Source organism: Micromesistius poutassou (genome assembly GCF_964030765.1).
Source record: "Micromesistius poutassou genome assembly, contig: SCAFFOLD_5247, whole genome shotgun sequence".
Lineage (NCBI taxonomy): Eukaryota > Metazoa > Chordata > Actinopteri > Gadiformes > Gadidae > Micromesistius > Micromesistius poutassou.
The window spans coordinates 1-12,587 of NW_028178470.1; the positions used below are offsets into that span (position 1 = coordinate 1).

The window sequence follows — 12,587 nt, forward strand, 5'->3', positions numbered from 1 at the left end:
TCCCCCTCCTCCCCTCTCCTCCTCTTCCTCCCTCTCCTCCTCCTCCTCCTCCCCTCTCCTCCTCCCCTCTCCTCCTCCTCCTCCTCCTCCCCTCTCCTCCTCCTCCTCCTCCTCCTCCTCCTCCTCCCTCTCCTCCTCCTCCCCTCTCCTCCTCCTCCTCCTCCCCTCTCCTCCCCTCTCCTCCTCCCCTCTCCTCCTCCTCCTCCTCCCCTCGCGGCCAACGCAGCCGAAGCCCCGGAGCCGGAGGCCACGCCCCCGCCGCCGGCCCCCGCTGCAGCAAACATGTCTGACGTGTTTCTGCTCTCAGCAGCATCACTAGCCAGAGCTTTTCTTTTCTTTTCCCTCAGCTTTTCTGCACCGCCTTTTCCTTTTTTTTTCTCCATTTTAGTTTTCTGTGTGTGTTTCTCTTCTCTCTCGTAATGATCGCTCATCATTAAAGGTGATTGGGCGAGGGGGGGGGGTCTGAAAATGCGTGGGCGGGACTACTGGCCTCTGTAGCCTACAATAGGGCCACTGGGCCAGGTATTGTTCAGACAGACAAGCCACTGGGCCTCTGTGGGCGGCAGCTGAGCTCTGTGGGCCGCTGCGTGTCTCTCTCCCTGGGCTGCAGAATTTTTTTTTAAAAAAGGCAGCCACTGCCGGCCCATTACTGAAAACTCCTGGTACGCCCTATGGCCAACCCAGGCCTGCAGACGTACCAGCTTGTATTGTACGATTTCAACTACATTCCCTCATACTATGATCACTTGTTTAATGATGATAAAGATTTATATATCTGTCCATGTTAACAAATACACAGAAAGCTAACTTATAACAGAACCATAGCACAATAGACAAGTGCGCTGTGTTGTTGTTTGAATGTATGAATATTGACCTCTGACATGACCTTAAAAGGGCTTCCTCTCATCCTGGAGTATCTCTGCGTCGCAGGCTCTCAGCAGCCTAACCACGTGATTGGCTGAGGCCTGGTCGATGTCACGCGTCAGCGGGTTGGACTTCTCCGAAACAGGAAGTTCAGACTCGTAGTCTGGAAACTTTTTGGAATCAAATGAAAGTAAACTGCATGAATGAAATGTATTTAATTCATTAAATACCATTTTGAGAAATGATCTTGGAGGCTTAACATCACTGTATGTTACCCTCACCTACAGCGGCGTAGCCACAAATGTCCATATAGGAGGCACAGGAAAAAACAGGCGGGCAAAGCCAATCTGATTGAACCTAAGATAGGCCTCGATTAGATGCACCATACAAACATTAATCAAAGGCATGTTATATTTATGACATAAAGGTGGAATTTATTAAAGGCATTTGATCACAGCTGACAAATTACGCGGAAACATTTTAAACTTGCGCAAAACTGCATGAACCGATGCATCGGCGCGTCACATTTATTGAACGCTTCACCGCTCTCGGTCACAGCTGACAATTCACCGTCAGGCTAAACATTTTAAACCTGCGCAAAACTGCATGAACGAAGCTTTGGTGTGCATCACATCAAAGTGAAACAGATTGGCCGTATAAGACAAGCCTACTGCAAAGATGACAACTTATCACACACACAGAGAGAGAGAGAGAGAGAGAGAGAGAGAGAGAGAGAGAGAGAGAGAGAGAGAGAGAGAGAGAGAGAGAGGGAGAGAGAGAGAGAGGGAGAGAGAGAGAGAGAGGGAGAGAGAGAGAGACAGCAAGAGACAGCAAGAGAGAGAGAGAGAGAGACAGCAAGAGAGAGAGAGAGAGCGAGAGAGAGAGCGAGCGCGAGCGACAGCGAGAGAGAGAGAGAGACAGCGAGAGAGAGAGAGAGAGAGAGAGTCCTCCTCAACAGACAGGCCTAATGTCTGATGGCTATATGTCTTTATTTCTTATATTTGTAAAGTGGGAGGGCTCTCACAGAAACGTTCAGGAGGGGAGGGGGGAGGAGCTGCCGGCTGTTTGCGATGTGACTGATTCTTGAGCTCTCAGACGAGCGCTGACTTACACTTTTTTAGATGGTGAACGTAAACGAAGGAAAGCCCTCTGATTGGACGGGCAAGACTGAGAATGAGGCGGGCCTAGGCCCGTCCAGGCCCGCCGTGGCCACGCCTCTGCTCACCTAGCACCTTGTGAAATACTAAGTGTGACTAAGTAGAGTGAAATGAGACTAGAACGTAGACAAATCTACCTGCTGTACGAGCAGCTGGAAGTCAATTCATACCATTTTCGTCGTTTCTGAAGATAATCTAATCTGCTAGCATAATATACTTCAGAGCAGCCGAGTAACCGTCTGGTGAGGATAAATATCACAATAATGTCAACGGAAACTGTGCAGTTCTTACCTCCCATTCACACGTAGATAAGGGTCCGCATTTCACATTTGGTTCAGCCACTTCAGTAGCAGGCGTGAGTGTGTGTGTGTGTTTATGTGTGTGTGTTTATGTGTGTGTGTGTGTGTGTGTGTGTGTGTGTGATGGAGGGAGTGCTGTGAGTCTACACAGTAACCTTTGATCCAGACAAGTGGAATACAGATCTCTCTCTCTTCAACTCAATTTAAAAAATTTAAAATTAGTCCTACCAGCTCACCACTCCTTGCAGTGATGAGGAGGAGGAATCATTTCAAAGAAGGACGAAGACGAAGGGAGGCCCACAGCCTCCTCCATGACGGTCATTAGTCTCCTCCAAGGGTCTCTCAACCAGAAGTGCATGAAGCCTTTTAAAAGGCTTTTCTAATGGACCTTTCTGTCTCTCCCTCTCTCCCTGTCAGTCTCTTCCTGTTCCTGTGTATGACAACGTCTTAGCTGGGACCAATCGCTTGGCTCCTTCAGCACAGAGTGAACCAATAGAACGGCAGGATGACCTTCAATTCAATTCATAAAAGCTTTATTGGCATGAGAAACAAACGATAACATTGCTAAAGCAGGTGAAAAATGAGGAGGTCAGAATAGTGACTCTTTTTCTCTTCTGATATCATGAGAAGCTCATTCAGGGACAGCCTTGGCTCTTTGAACGTTGACCGTAGAGTAAAGGACCTCCTCCGACCGATCTGATTGGACATTGGAGCCAGCCAATCGGTGGATGTGGACGCTGGCATAGTGAAGGTCATCCTGCCGTTCTATTGGTTCACTCTGTGCTGAAGGAGCCAAGCGATTGGTCCCAGCTAAGACGTTGTCATACACAGGAACAGGAAGAGACTGACAGGGAGAGAGGGAGAGACAGAAAGGTCCATTAGAAAAGCCTTTTAAAAGGCTTCATGCCGGTTGGCCTTGACCCAGAGCTGGCTACCGTCGCTGGGGTAGGACCGTGGATCCACCACTCAACCACTAAATTGAGGGTTTTTCCTTTCACCTCCAACAGCATTTCTTCATTGGGCATCATCTCTTATGTTTGCATATTGACAGGGCAACAGACAAGACCACTCGCTAAAGAAAGAAGTCACGTTTCACATGTGGTTTGGGGCGTTGCCTCGGGGTATTTCCACTGTGTGTTCGTTCCATCATGGGTTAGTTAAATGACTTCCTGTGTCTCACCCCCTCCTCGGTCTCTGGCCGTCCTCCCAGCCCAGGGGCTTTTCTGGACGCCTTCTTTCTCCTGGGGAAGAGAACAGACGGATGAAGAAGCAGCAGGAGAAATCCATGTCAAAGAATGAAGGGAGAGAGAGAATATACCTCATCCAGAGGAAGACGAGGAGGGCTATGGGGGATAGTAAGGCCGCAGCGGTTCCTACAGCAACTAGTGTGTGTGGTGATGGTGAGGAACCTGCAACATCCATAGGCCAGTATTAGACTGTGTGCTCAAGTCCTTAAACCCTTTGATACATCAAAGGTGTTGGTCTATCAGATGAACGATTACCTGTCACATAAATGGACAACAAGGTGGAATTATGACGTCCGATTCCATTATGCGCTCTGCAGTAATAGTTTCCTCCATGCTGGTGTAACCGGGTGGTTATTGGCTGTATAAATGTATATATTGTATTTCCCTTCTGTGTCTTTTAGTTATGTTGTAGCAGGTCTGGCGATTGCAGCAGGTGTGTGTCACGCCCCTTACCGGCACCTGTAGTGCAGCCGCGTCATGGGCTGCTAATGCAGACCTGTTCATATAGTCCCGTGGTTGTTCAGTCTCTCTCTCTCCTCTGCCAAGTGAGTGCCATGTGTTCGCTCTCCAGGTATGTAGTGCAGCCTCAGAATCGCTGAAAATGTGATAAGGTGTAGTGCTGACAATGTTCTGCCGTAGGTTGGCGTGTATGCCGTGATGGTGTGTGTGTGTCCCCTTCCGGTTAGCCACCGCTGCCGCCGCTAGCTTCTGACGGCTTCATTATTTATTGGTGCAGGCTACAGCCCGCCATGCAGGTAAACAGTGCCACAAGCCTTACATTATTGTGTCTGCTAATGTAGCTTATATGTATTTATTTACATCTGGCTGTGTCTCTTTGTTTCAAGCCTGCCTGGCGTTAGGTTGCTGTTGTTGCCCTGCCTTGCCTCTTGCCTTTATCTCCACGTTTTGTTTCTTTTTGTTGCCTTGCTCATAGTTGCTCTGCTCTCGTCAGTTAGACGCTCGTTTTAAAGTAGTGTACCGTAGTTCAAGACTGACTGACCGCGACTCCTTAGTGGGGGGGTGGGAAGTAGCACAGCTTTGAGGACCTGCAAAAGTTATGCATGTAGCATTATGGGTTTTGTTTTCTTTTGTGTTGATTTGAGTTTGTTTGATATTTTGTTTGGTTTCTTTTCTCTTTGTTTGCTGTGCAGGACCTCAGCTTAGTTATCTCCTCAGTCTCAACTTAAGCTGAGTCTGTGGTACAGATTAATATTGTGCTCTTTGGAAATAAAAATAACTATAATTGTTTTTACAGAAGATAAGTAACTTAAATAAATTAATGTTCCCATTTGTGACTAAATAAAACTTGTTAAACTTTCTATAAACCGTGCCTGTATTCATTTGTGTACCGACCTGTGCTCTGAGAAAGTAAAGTTTGAAAAAGAGTAACTTCTTTAGGTGCAAGTCCTAAGGTGGCGTTGTTGGTGTAACTCCCTAGATCATCCTTTCGTTTATCGCCCCCGCCACACTGGGATGAGATATGAGCGATGGTGTAGTTCTGTCCTGATTGTCCCACTGAGTCTTCACGGTCCTTGAACCAGGTGAAGTCAGCTGCTGGGTTGGCATCACTGCTGCAGCTCAGAGTCACTGAGCTGCCCTCCTCTATCTCACCAGAGGGACTTGAATACACAGATGTGTTTTTAGGCCCATCTGGAGGTCATTGTAAAAACATGTTGAAACAGAACGTGGATTAGTATTAACGATATTGACAAGAAAAGCTTTGAGAGCTTTTGAATTGAATACATGATGAATAAATATCTTAAATATGAGAGAACTGCTCCATATGACGTTAAACCTTTAGCATTTTAAACAGTACTCTCATATCAAAAAATAGCAGAGAGTGATGTTTGCCCTTTGGGATGATTCATGTAGACGAGGTTTAGATAATTTCTAAAGTGTGTTTTACTCACACTTCACATCGATGGAGATGGATTCTGATGCTGTCCCTCTCTCATTCTTAGCTTCACAGAGATATTGTCCAGTGTTTGAAGACTGGATGTGATCAAAGACGACCTGTTGACCCAGGCCCGTCACTCTGGAGGAATCATCTGTAGTAACCTTGAACCAGGAGAAGTTAGCTGCTGGGTTGGCATCACTGCTGCAGCTCAGAGTCACTGAGCTGCCCTCCTCTATCTCACCAGAGGGACTCACGCTCACTGAGGGGGTCTTTGGAGCATCTGGTGGCAGGTGTGTTGATAACAAGTGTTAGTTAAATGTATCACAAAAGTATTATCAAACATGTCAGGCTAGTATCATTGCCCTTTTCATTAAAGAGTCACCAAAGACAAACATCAGACTGCAGTCACCACCTCTGGCTCAACAGTGTTATTGCAGTCACAGGTAAACTGGGCCAATCAGAAACAGATGAAGTGGGATGTAATATACACATGGTACATTGAACGGTGAGGGTCTTTTGGGGAGAGCGGAGGGGTCGGTCACTTCTGACGGAGCAGGAGTAGTTCCCAGCATGCCTCAGGGTGACGTGCTCCAGAACCAGCTGGTTATTTGGTTCCTCCAACAGGGAAACGTTGTTCTGGTACCAGATGTAGGAGGGTGGACCAGTCAGAGGACAACTGGTGATACAGCTCAGTGTCACTCTCTGGCCCTCTGTCACCGTGGCAACAGGGGTCACGTCCACGCTCAGGCCTGAATAAGTAATATATAGTATATAATTAAACCGCTGTAGAGTCCTGACTGTTTAATATTATTGGTATTATTGGCCGACTATATATAAAGTATTACCTGTGGCGGTCAGAGTTGTACCATGTAAATCACCTTTCCATTCATGGTTCTTTGTTGTGAACTTGAAGCGGTACTCTGCTGAATCTGTGACTTTGAGGTCAGTGATTCTCAGAGTGGAGCTTCGTCTCCTTGCGTCAGAGTACTGAGCACGGCCTTTATATTCAGAGTCTGTCTTGAGGTCCCTGGGCTGTTGATTATCTCTCCATATATACCAGTTTTTATCTGATATATAGGTTGATCCATACGTTCTGTATGTGCAGGAGATGTCCACTGATGTTCCTTGCAGAACACACATGGTTCTGGTGGTGTAGGACACTTTGAAGCAACTGTATCCTAAGACACCTGAGAAAGGAATAGCACCGTTAGAGTTCTTGAAGCACTAATCTGGTGGAAATTTGTAGTCTTAGTGTTTACTTGGAGAATAACTATCTGGTTTAGTTCAATGAGAAAATACCAGAGTAGAAACTACAATAGAAGAAACTAAAAAGATATACTATAATAGAAGCTGTAGTTTCTACTTATTCCTTCGGTATCACTTTACAAGGGTTAATTAATGAACCATTCATTAACATTAATTAAAGCAGTCATTAACTTTAACTTACAGTGAATAACCAGTTCACTAATGGTCTAGTAATAATTGACTAATGGTGTTCATGTTAACTAAAGTATTGATTTATACATTAGTTCATATGGCTAGACTTAACCTTAACTCTAACTCTAACCCACAACCCTAACTCCTGTGCTAATATATATTAATGCTTATTACTGCATTTACTGAATCAACAGTAAATTAATGTACCCATATTGTCAAGTGTTACTATGCTTTCTAAAATGTATTCTTAATAAGGGTCCTCTTATATATTATGTAATTGATTGTCTTCCTACAGTAGATTTTGCTATGTAAGGTCCGATAGAGAAACTATTCCCTCCACCACAATGTGACAGAAAATATGTTTCTCTAATGACTTTCCATTCATAACACATGTAGTTATTATAGTTACTAATTCATAACACATAGTTATTACAAAAAGCTCCATAACATGTGACATATCATGTCAGTGTGGAGTCGACTTACACACTAAAGGGGAATGGAGGCGTTCGTATCCTTCAACAGCGCAGGAATAGCTGTCATAGGAGGTAGGGTTTATATTTAAACCCTTCACTCCTTCACTGATATGCCGTCCGTTCTTGTACCAGATGTAGTTAGGGTTACCAGCTAGTTCACACGTGTGACCACTGGAACATTCCAGATATGGTTTGATATATGAGACCTGCAGATCTGGGTCCAAGAGAAAAACTGTTATTCATAATGGTTCAGATTACAGACACACACGCACGCACGCACGCACGCACGCACACACACACACACACACACACACACACACACACACACACACACACACACACACACACACACACACACACACACACACACACACACACACACAATGTTGGGTAGTCTTATAAGTCATCAGAGTATACCTGTCACTGATAGATTCACTCCAGTTGGACCAGTAAATCCTGTCTGGTTTGTTATGAACCTAAACTTGTACCAAGCAGAGTCAGTGTTTCTCAGGTCTTTGATTATAAGGGTACACTTTCCTTTACAGCTGGACAAGCTGCAGATGATCTCTTCACAGCTGTGTTCAACACGACCTGCATAGGCTGTATCACCTAGCAGTCCATTAGGTTGGTTTGCCTCTTCAGTAAACCACAGTCTTTCTACCGGGGCAGAGCGGTACTGTAGTTTGTAAGGGTATTCATACGCACACTCTGGGTGCTGGCGGCGTGCGTGTGCGCGGTGATGTCAGCGTTCAGGAGGTCCACCTCCAGCCGGTCGCTCCGGTAGACGGCCCCCAGCAGAGCCCCCCTGCAGCGGGGCTGGGGGTGCCCTGACAGACCCTGAGGGTGGAGGGGGTGGAGGTCAGAGACACACAGACACCACAACAGTCCAGTGGTCTGGGGGGTGTGTGACTGCCTGCTCTAAAGGTTGTGGGTTGGATGCCAGGTGTCCCCTGTCTAACCCGTAGGCGTCCTGGAGCCAGACGGCCCCTGAGGCTCCGTCAGACCGTCCTCCTACGCGCCTCACTGCTAACAAAATGGACCCTTGTTTTGAAAAGAGGAGTGTGAGGAGATCTGTGTTCACCCAAACGTATACAACACATATTGAAGGAACACAAAGACACACAAAGGGAGTCTTCTTCTTCTTCTCCTTGATTATTGAGGCAGTTGTCAGGGACGCGGGAAGTCAGTTTGAGTTGGGGTTGCTGAGAGAAAGTATATATAATGACGTCATAATAAATGATGCGCAACATTCATGGTTTACGTAGTAATACGGCCAGCAACATTTGACACCAGTTTTAGAACGTTTTACACTACAGACATGTTGACCACCAACATGCCAAAGCAGCTATAGAACCTTATTCAGCAACGGACAGATCACACACACACGGAATGGAGGTTTATTTCTGATCAAGACCATTTATTATTGACGCCGGACTAAAGCCTAACGTAACAATAACGGGACGCGTTATCGACAGCCTAACAGCCCAACGTAACAATTTGAACTTAATGTAAAAATAAAGAACTTTTACTGAACGTGACAATAAATAACTTCAAGTTGAAGAACACACACACACACACACACACATTGACTCAGTGAAGGCCGCACTCCAAAACCAAAATAAATAGAACTCTCCAAGGTGCTGATCCTGCTTGGCTGCATGGCGCACTACCAGATCTGTGACACAAACAAGAAACGTAACTTACTAAATGAACCCGTGGGCTCCACAATATAAATATTATAACCATGACCAAAGAGAGCCTGCACAGCGGCAGGAGCATCATAAGAACACTTTACCGACCTTAAGCAGACGGTAGAACAGCCAAGGTGGTCCTGCACTCAGGGGGGGTGGGAATGATGGGGGGGGGGGGGGGGGGGTTACCGTGGTGGGGGGGGGGGCTACCGTGGTGAGGTTGGGGGGGGTGTCACCGTGGTGGGGGGGGGGTGTTAACGTGGTGGGGGGGGGGTTAACGTGGTGGGGGGGGGGTTACCGTGGTGGGGGGGGGTGTTACCGTGGGGGGGGGTGTTAACGTGGTGGGTGTTACCGTGGTGGGGGGGGGGTTACCGTGGTGGGGGGGGGTTAACGTGGTGGGGGGGGGGGTTACCGTGGGGGGGGGGGGGTGTTACCGTGGGGGGGGGGGGTTACCGTGTTGGGGGGGGGGGGGGGGGGGGAGAGACTAAAACATTTGTTGTTTTATTTATAATTTCTGATTAATATATTATTATTATTAAGGCACTTATGTAAGCATTATTTAGTAATAAAAGGAGAATGATGATGGGCTGAACACACGAGAACATTCAGTTGATCCACTGAGTTGTTTATTATCATTATGCTTCATGAACAAATACAACAGAAAAATGGTCCCTTACATGTACACAATAAACACAAGGACTGAAACAATAGAAGCTGCAGACTTTACTAATCATAAACAGGTGTGCACGTATCTTTAATAACTGAACATGTTCTGCGGCCGTTTGGTTCCCAACAGAACAAAAGGAATCAAGATTCAGTTTAAAGTCATTTACAACATGCAGCATTATCCCATAGACCTCTTGGTTATTATGAATGAAATATAAAATCTGATTAGGACAACAATGATGATATCATAGTCCATAGAACAAACATGTTTATGTCTGAAAATTACAAATATATAGTGGCATAAAAAAACATGTGATTTACCATCAATAGGTATTTAATATACATTTCAAATTAAAAATGAGATCTTAATAAAAGCTGCTTAGCGAACCCTATGGGAGATCCTTAAAGTCTCTTCCTTTCATGATTCATCATCATCAACTTTTAGGAAGCCCCATAAAAAGGAGGGGGAGGGGGAGACGGGGGGGAGGAGAAGGGGGAGACGGGGGGGAGGGAGAGAGGGAGACGGGGGGGAGGAGGGGGAGGGGGGAGGGAGACGAGGAGGAGTGGGAGAGGGAGATGAGGGGGAGAGAGACAGGGGGAGAGGGAGACGGGGGGGAGGAGGGGGAGATGGGGGGGAGAGGGAGACGGGGGGGAGGAGGGGGAGATGGGGGGAGGAGGGGGAGACGGGGGGAGGAGGGGGAGAGGGAGACGGGGGGAGGAGGGGGAGACGGGGGGAGGAGGGGGAGAGGGAGACGGGGGGAGGAGGGGGAGACGGGGGGAGGAGGGAAAGATGCGAGAGAAAGAGACCGAGGGAGAAAAAAAGAGAGAGACAGAGAGTAAAAGAGAGAGAGCGAGAGACTATAACTGCCCTAGAGACACTGACGCAAAAGTGTGTGTTGAACCGTGGGTTCATTTAACTGGTTAAATGTGTGTGCACACACACATTTAACCTAAACGGGGCCCCGGCCCGAGAGAGAGAGAGAGAGAGAGAGAGAGAGAGAGAGAGAGAGAGAGAGAGAGAGAGAGAGAGAGAGAGAGAGAGAGAGAGAGAGAGAGAGACTATAACTCACACAGAGACGCTGAGGACACTGAGTCCCCCCCTAATATATGAGTGTGTGTTCTTGTTTGTTGTTCTCGTGTTTGTTTTGTGTTCACGTGTGTCCTCAGACAGATGAGGAGAGAGAGAGCGAGAGACTATAACTCACACAGAGACGCTGAGGCCCAGTCCCCCCAGAACCCAAACCCAGGGAGGAGGTCCTCCTGGGTGAAGGAGGTCCTGAAGGTGTGGATGTGTGTCAGTGTGTCTGAGGACCCTCCTCCACCTGGGGACACTCTGTAGAAGGACAGAGTGCCAGCAGGCCGGTCCAGATACACTCCTACTCTGGTAGAGCCAGCGGGGGGGAGACGGATGTCTGTCTCTCTACCGTTGTACCGGGCAGAGTAACCACCATCACCACAAAGAAGACTCCAGGACTTGTTGTTCCCTCCAAGCTGGCTGTCACCACCCCCTCCTCTCCTTGTGATTCCTCTGTATGTCACTGCTATACCAACATCTCCTTTCCTCTCTACCTCCCAGTAACAGCGGCCAGTCAGAGCCTCTCTACACAACACCTGGTACCAGGAGTCAAATCTCTCTGGGTGATCCGGATACGACTGGTCCTCTCTGACCAGCGTCACCTTTCTGTTGTCCTCAGACAGAGAGAGTTCTCCGTTGGCTGTGTTTGGGTCCAGTGTGAGTTCACAGGCATCTGACGGAGAACAAGACATGATGAGCTATTGAACCCTTCTGCATCTTCATCATCATCATCATCAGTACTGCTGGAAGCATTGACATCTTAGATATGCTAGGATGCTAAATCCGAGGACGCTCAGACACACACACACACACACACACACACACACACACACACACACACACACACACACACACACACACACACACACACACACACACACACACACACACACACACACACACACACACACACACACACACACACACACACTTCAACACTTCAGACATCATAACTTGGTCAAAATTCAACCGTTTACCATCACTCAAACTATTAAACAAATCTACACATTTGTATCTTCGATAGGATTTAATCAGAATTTCGATATAATTCATACTTTTTTCAGAATCACAGTTTTAGTTTCACTCCGGATTCGTTCTCAGTTGGTCTCACTCTAGCCGTTTGCCTCAGCTGTTGCTCGTTGAGCAATCAGTGGACATCACAGCACTCTGGAGGAGTCTGGTTAAAGTCACGTGGTGGAGGGTAGTGTGGTCTTTGTTAGTCTCTGGCCGTTTCTCAATACCAAGTACGCAAACTACGGACTTGCGGACTTGGAAGTGCGTACTTGGCAAGTCCAGACTTCCAAGTACAGACTTCCGAGGACGCGAGTACGCACCTGTGACGTCACCACCTCAGCTCTGTTAACTGCTTTACGGCCTCATGTAGGCATACACTACTGAACAATTTAAACTAATGATATAAAACTAAACCCCAGCCTCTTTCATTTTAAAATAGTATGTCAATATTTTGAATGAATATAAATGAAAAGATATGCTTATCGTGTGTATAAGCTATTCACACAACTTTTTATATGTAGGGTACAGATGCGCGTGCCTAACTGGCTATGTAGTTGGAGAGTAGACTATTGATATAATAATAATAACGAATGAGCGAGAAATGACACAGATTAGAACACACACACACACACACACAGACACACACACACACGGATCCGACCAAGATTTTCATTGCCGTTGTGATGGGTTTCCTCTATCAGCGACTTATACAATAAAAACAAATTATATTAAACAAAACCCCAGCCTCTTTAATTTTAAAATAGTAT

At 46.8% G+C, this 12,587-nt stretch overlaps 2 protein-coding genes and 1 long non-coding RNA gene across 3 annotated transcripts; all 3 read right to left on the minus strand.

The window, feature by feature from the left end:
- Nucleotides 1-2,842: 2,842 nt before the first annotated feature.
- Nucleotides 2,843-3,905, minus strand: LOC311374507. The gene is made up of 3 exons (XR_014643045.1): nucleotides 3,823-3,905; nucleotides 3,639-3,729; nucleotides 2,843-3,561 (listed from the first exon to the last, which is right to left on the minus strand). It is a non-coding gene; the product is annotated as an uncharacterized lncRNA (long non-coding RNA).
- A 647-nt stretch (nucleotides 3,906-4,552) lies between these two features.
- Nucleotides 4,553-7,431, minus strand: LOC311374509 (B-cell receptor CD22-like; the record flags this gene model as incomplete). The annotated part of the gene is made up of 6 exons (XM_084490345.1): nucleotides 7,385-7,431; nucleotides 6,310-6,651; nucleotides 5,962-6,213; nucleotides 5,478-5,744; nucleotides 4,921-5,217; nucleotides 4,553-4,575 (listed from the first exon to the last, which is right to left on the minus strand). Exons 2-6 carry the CDS (start codon nucleotides 6,602-6,604, stop codon nucleotides 4,553-4,555), a joined length of 1,134 nt encoding a protein of 377 aa, XP_084346471.1. The 5' UTR covers nucleotides 6,605-6,651; nucleotides 7,385-7,431.
- Nucleotides 7,432-10,625: 3,194 nt separating this feature from the next.
- Nucleotides 10,626-11,498, minus strand: LOC311374508 (stonustoxin subunit beta-like; the record flags this gene model as incomplete). Its single annotated transcript, XM_084490344.1, has 1 exon — nucleotides 10,626-11,498. One exon carries the CDS (start codon nucleotides 11,496-11,498, stop codon nucleotides 10,926-10,928), a length of 573 nt encoding a protein of 190 aa, XP_084346470.1. The 3' UTR covers nucleotides 10,626-10,925.
- Between the last annotated feature and the right edge of the window lie 1,089 nt (nucleotides 11,499-12,587).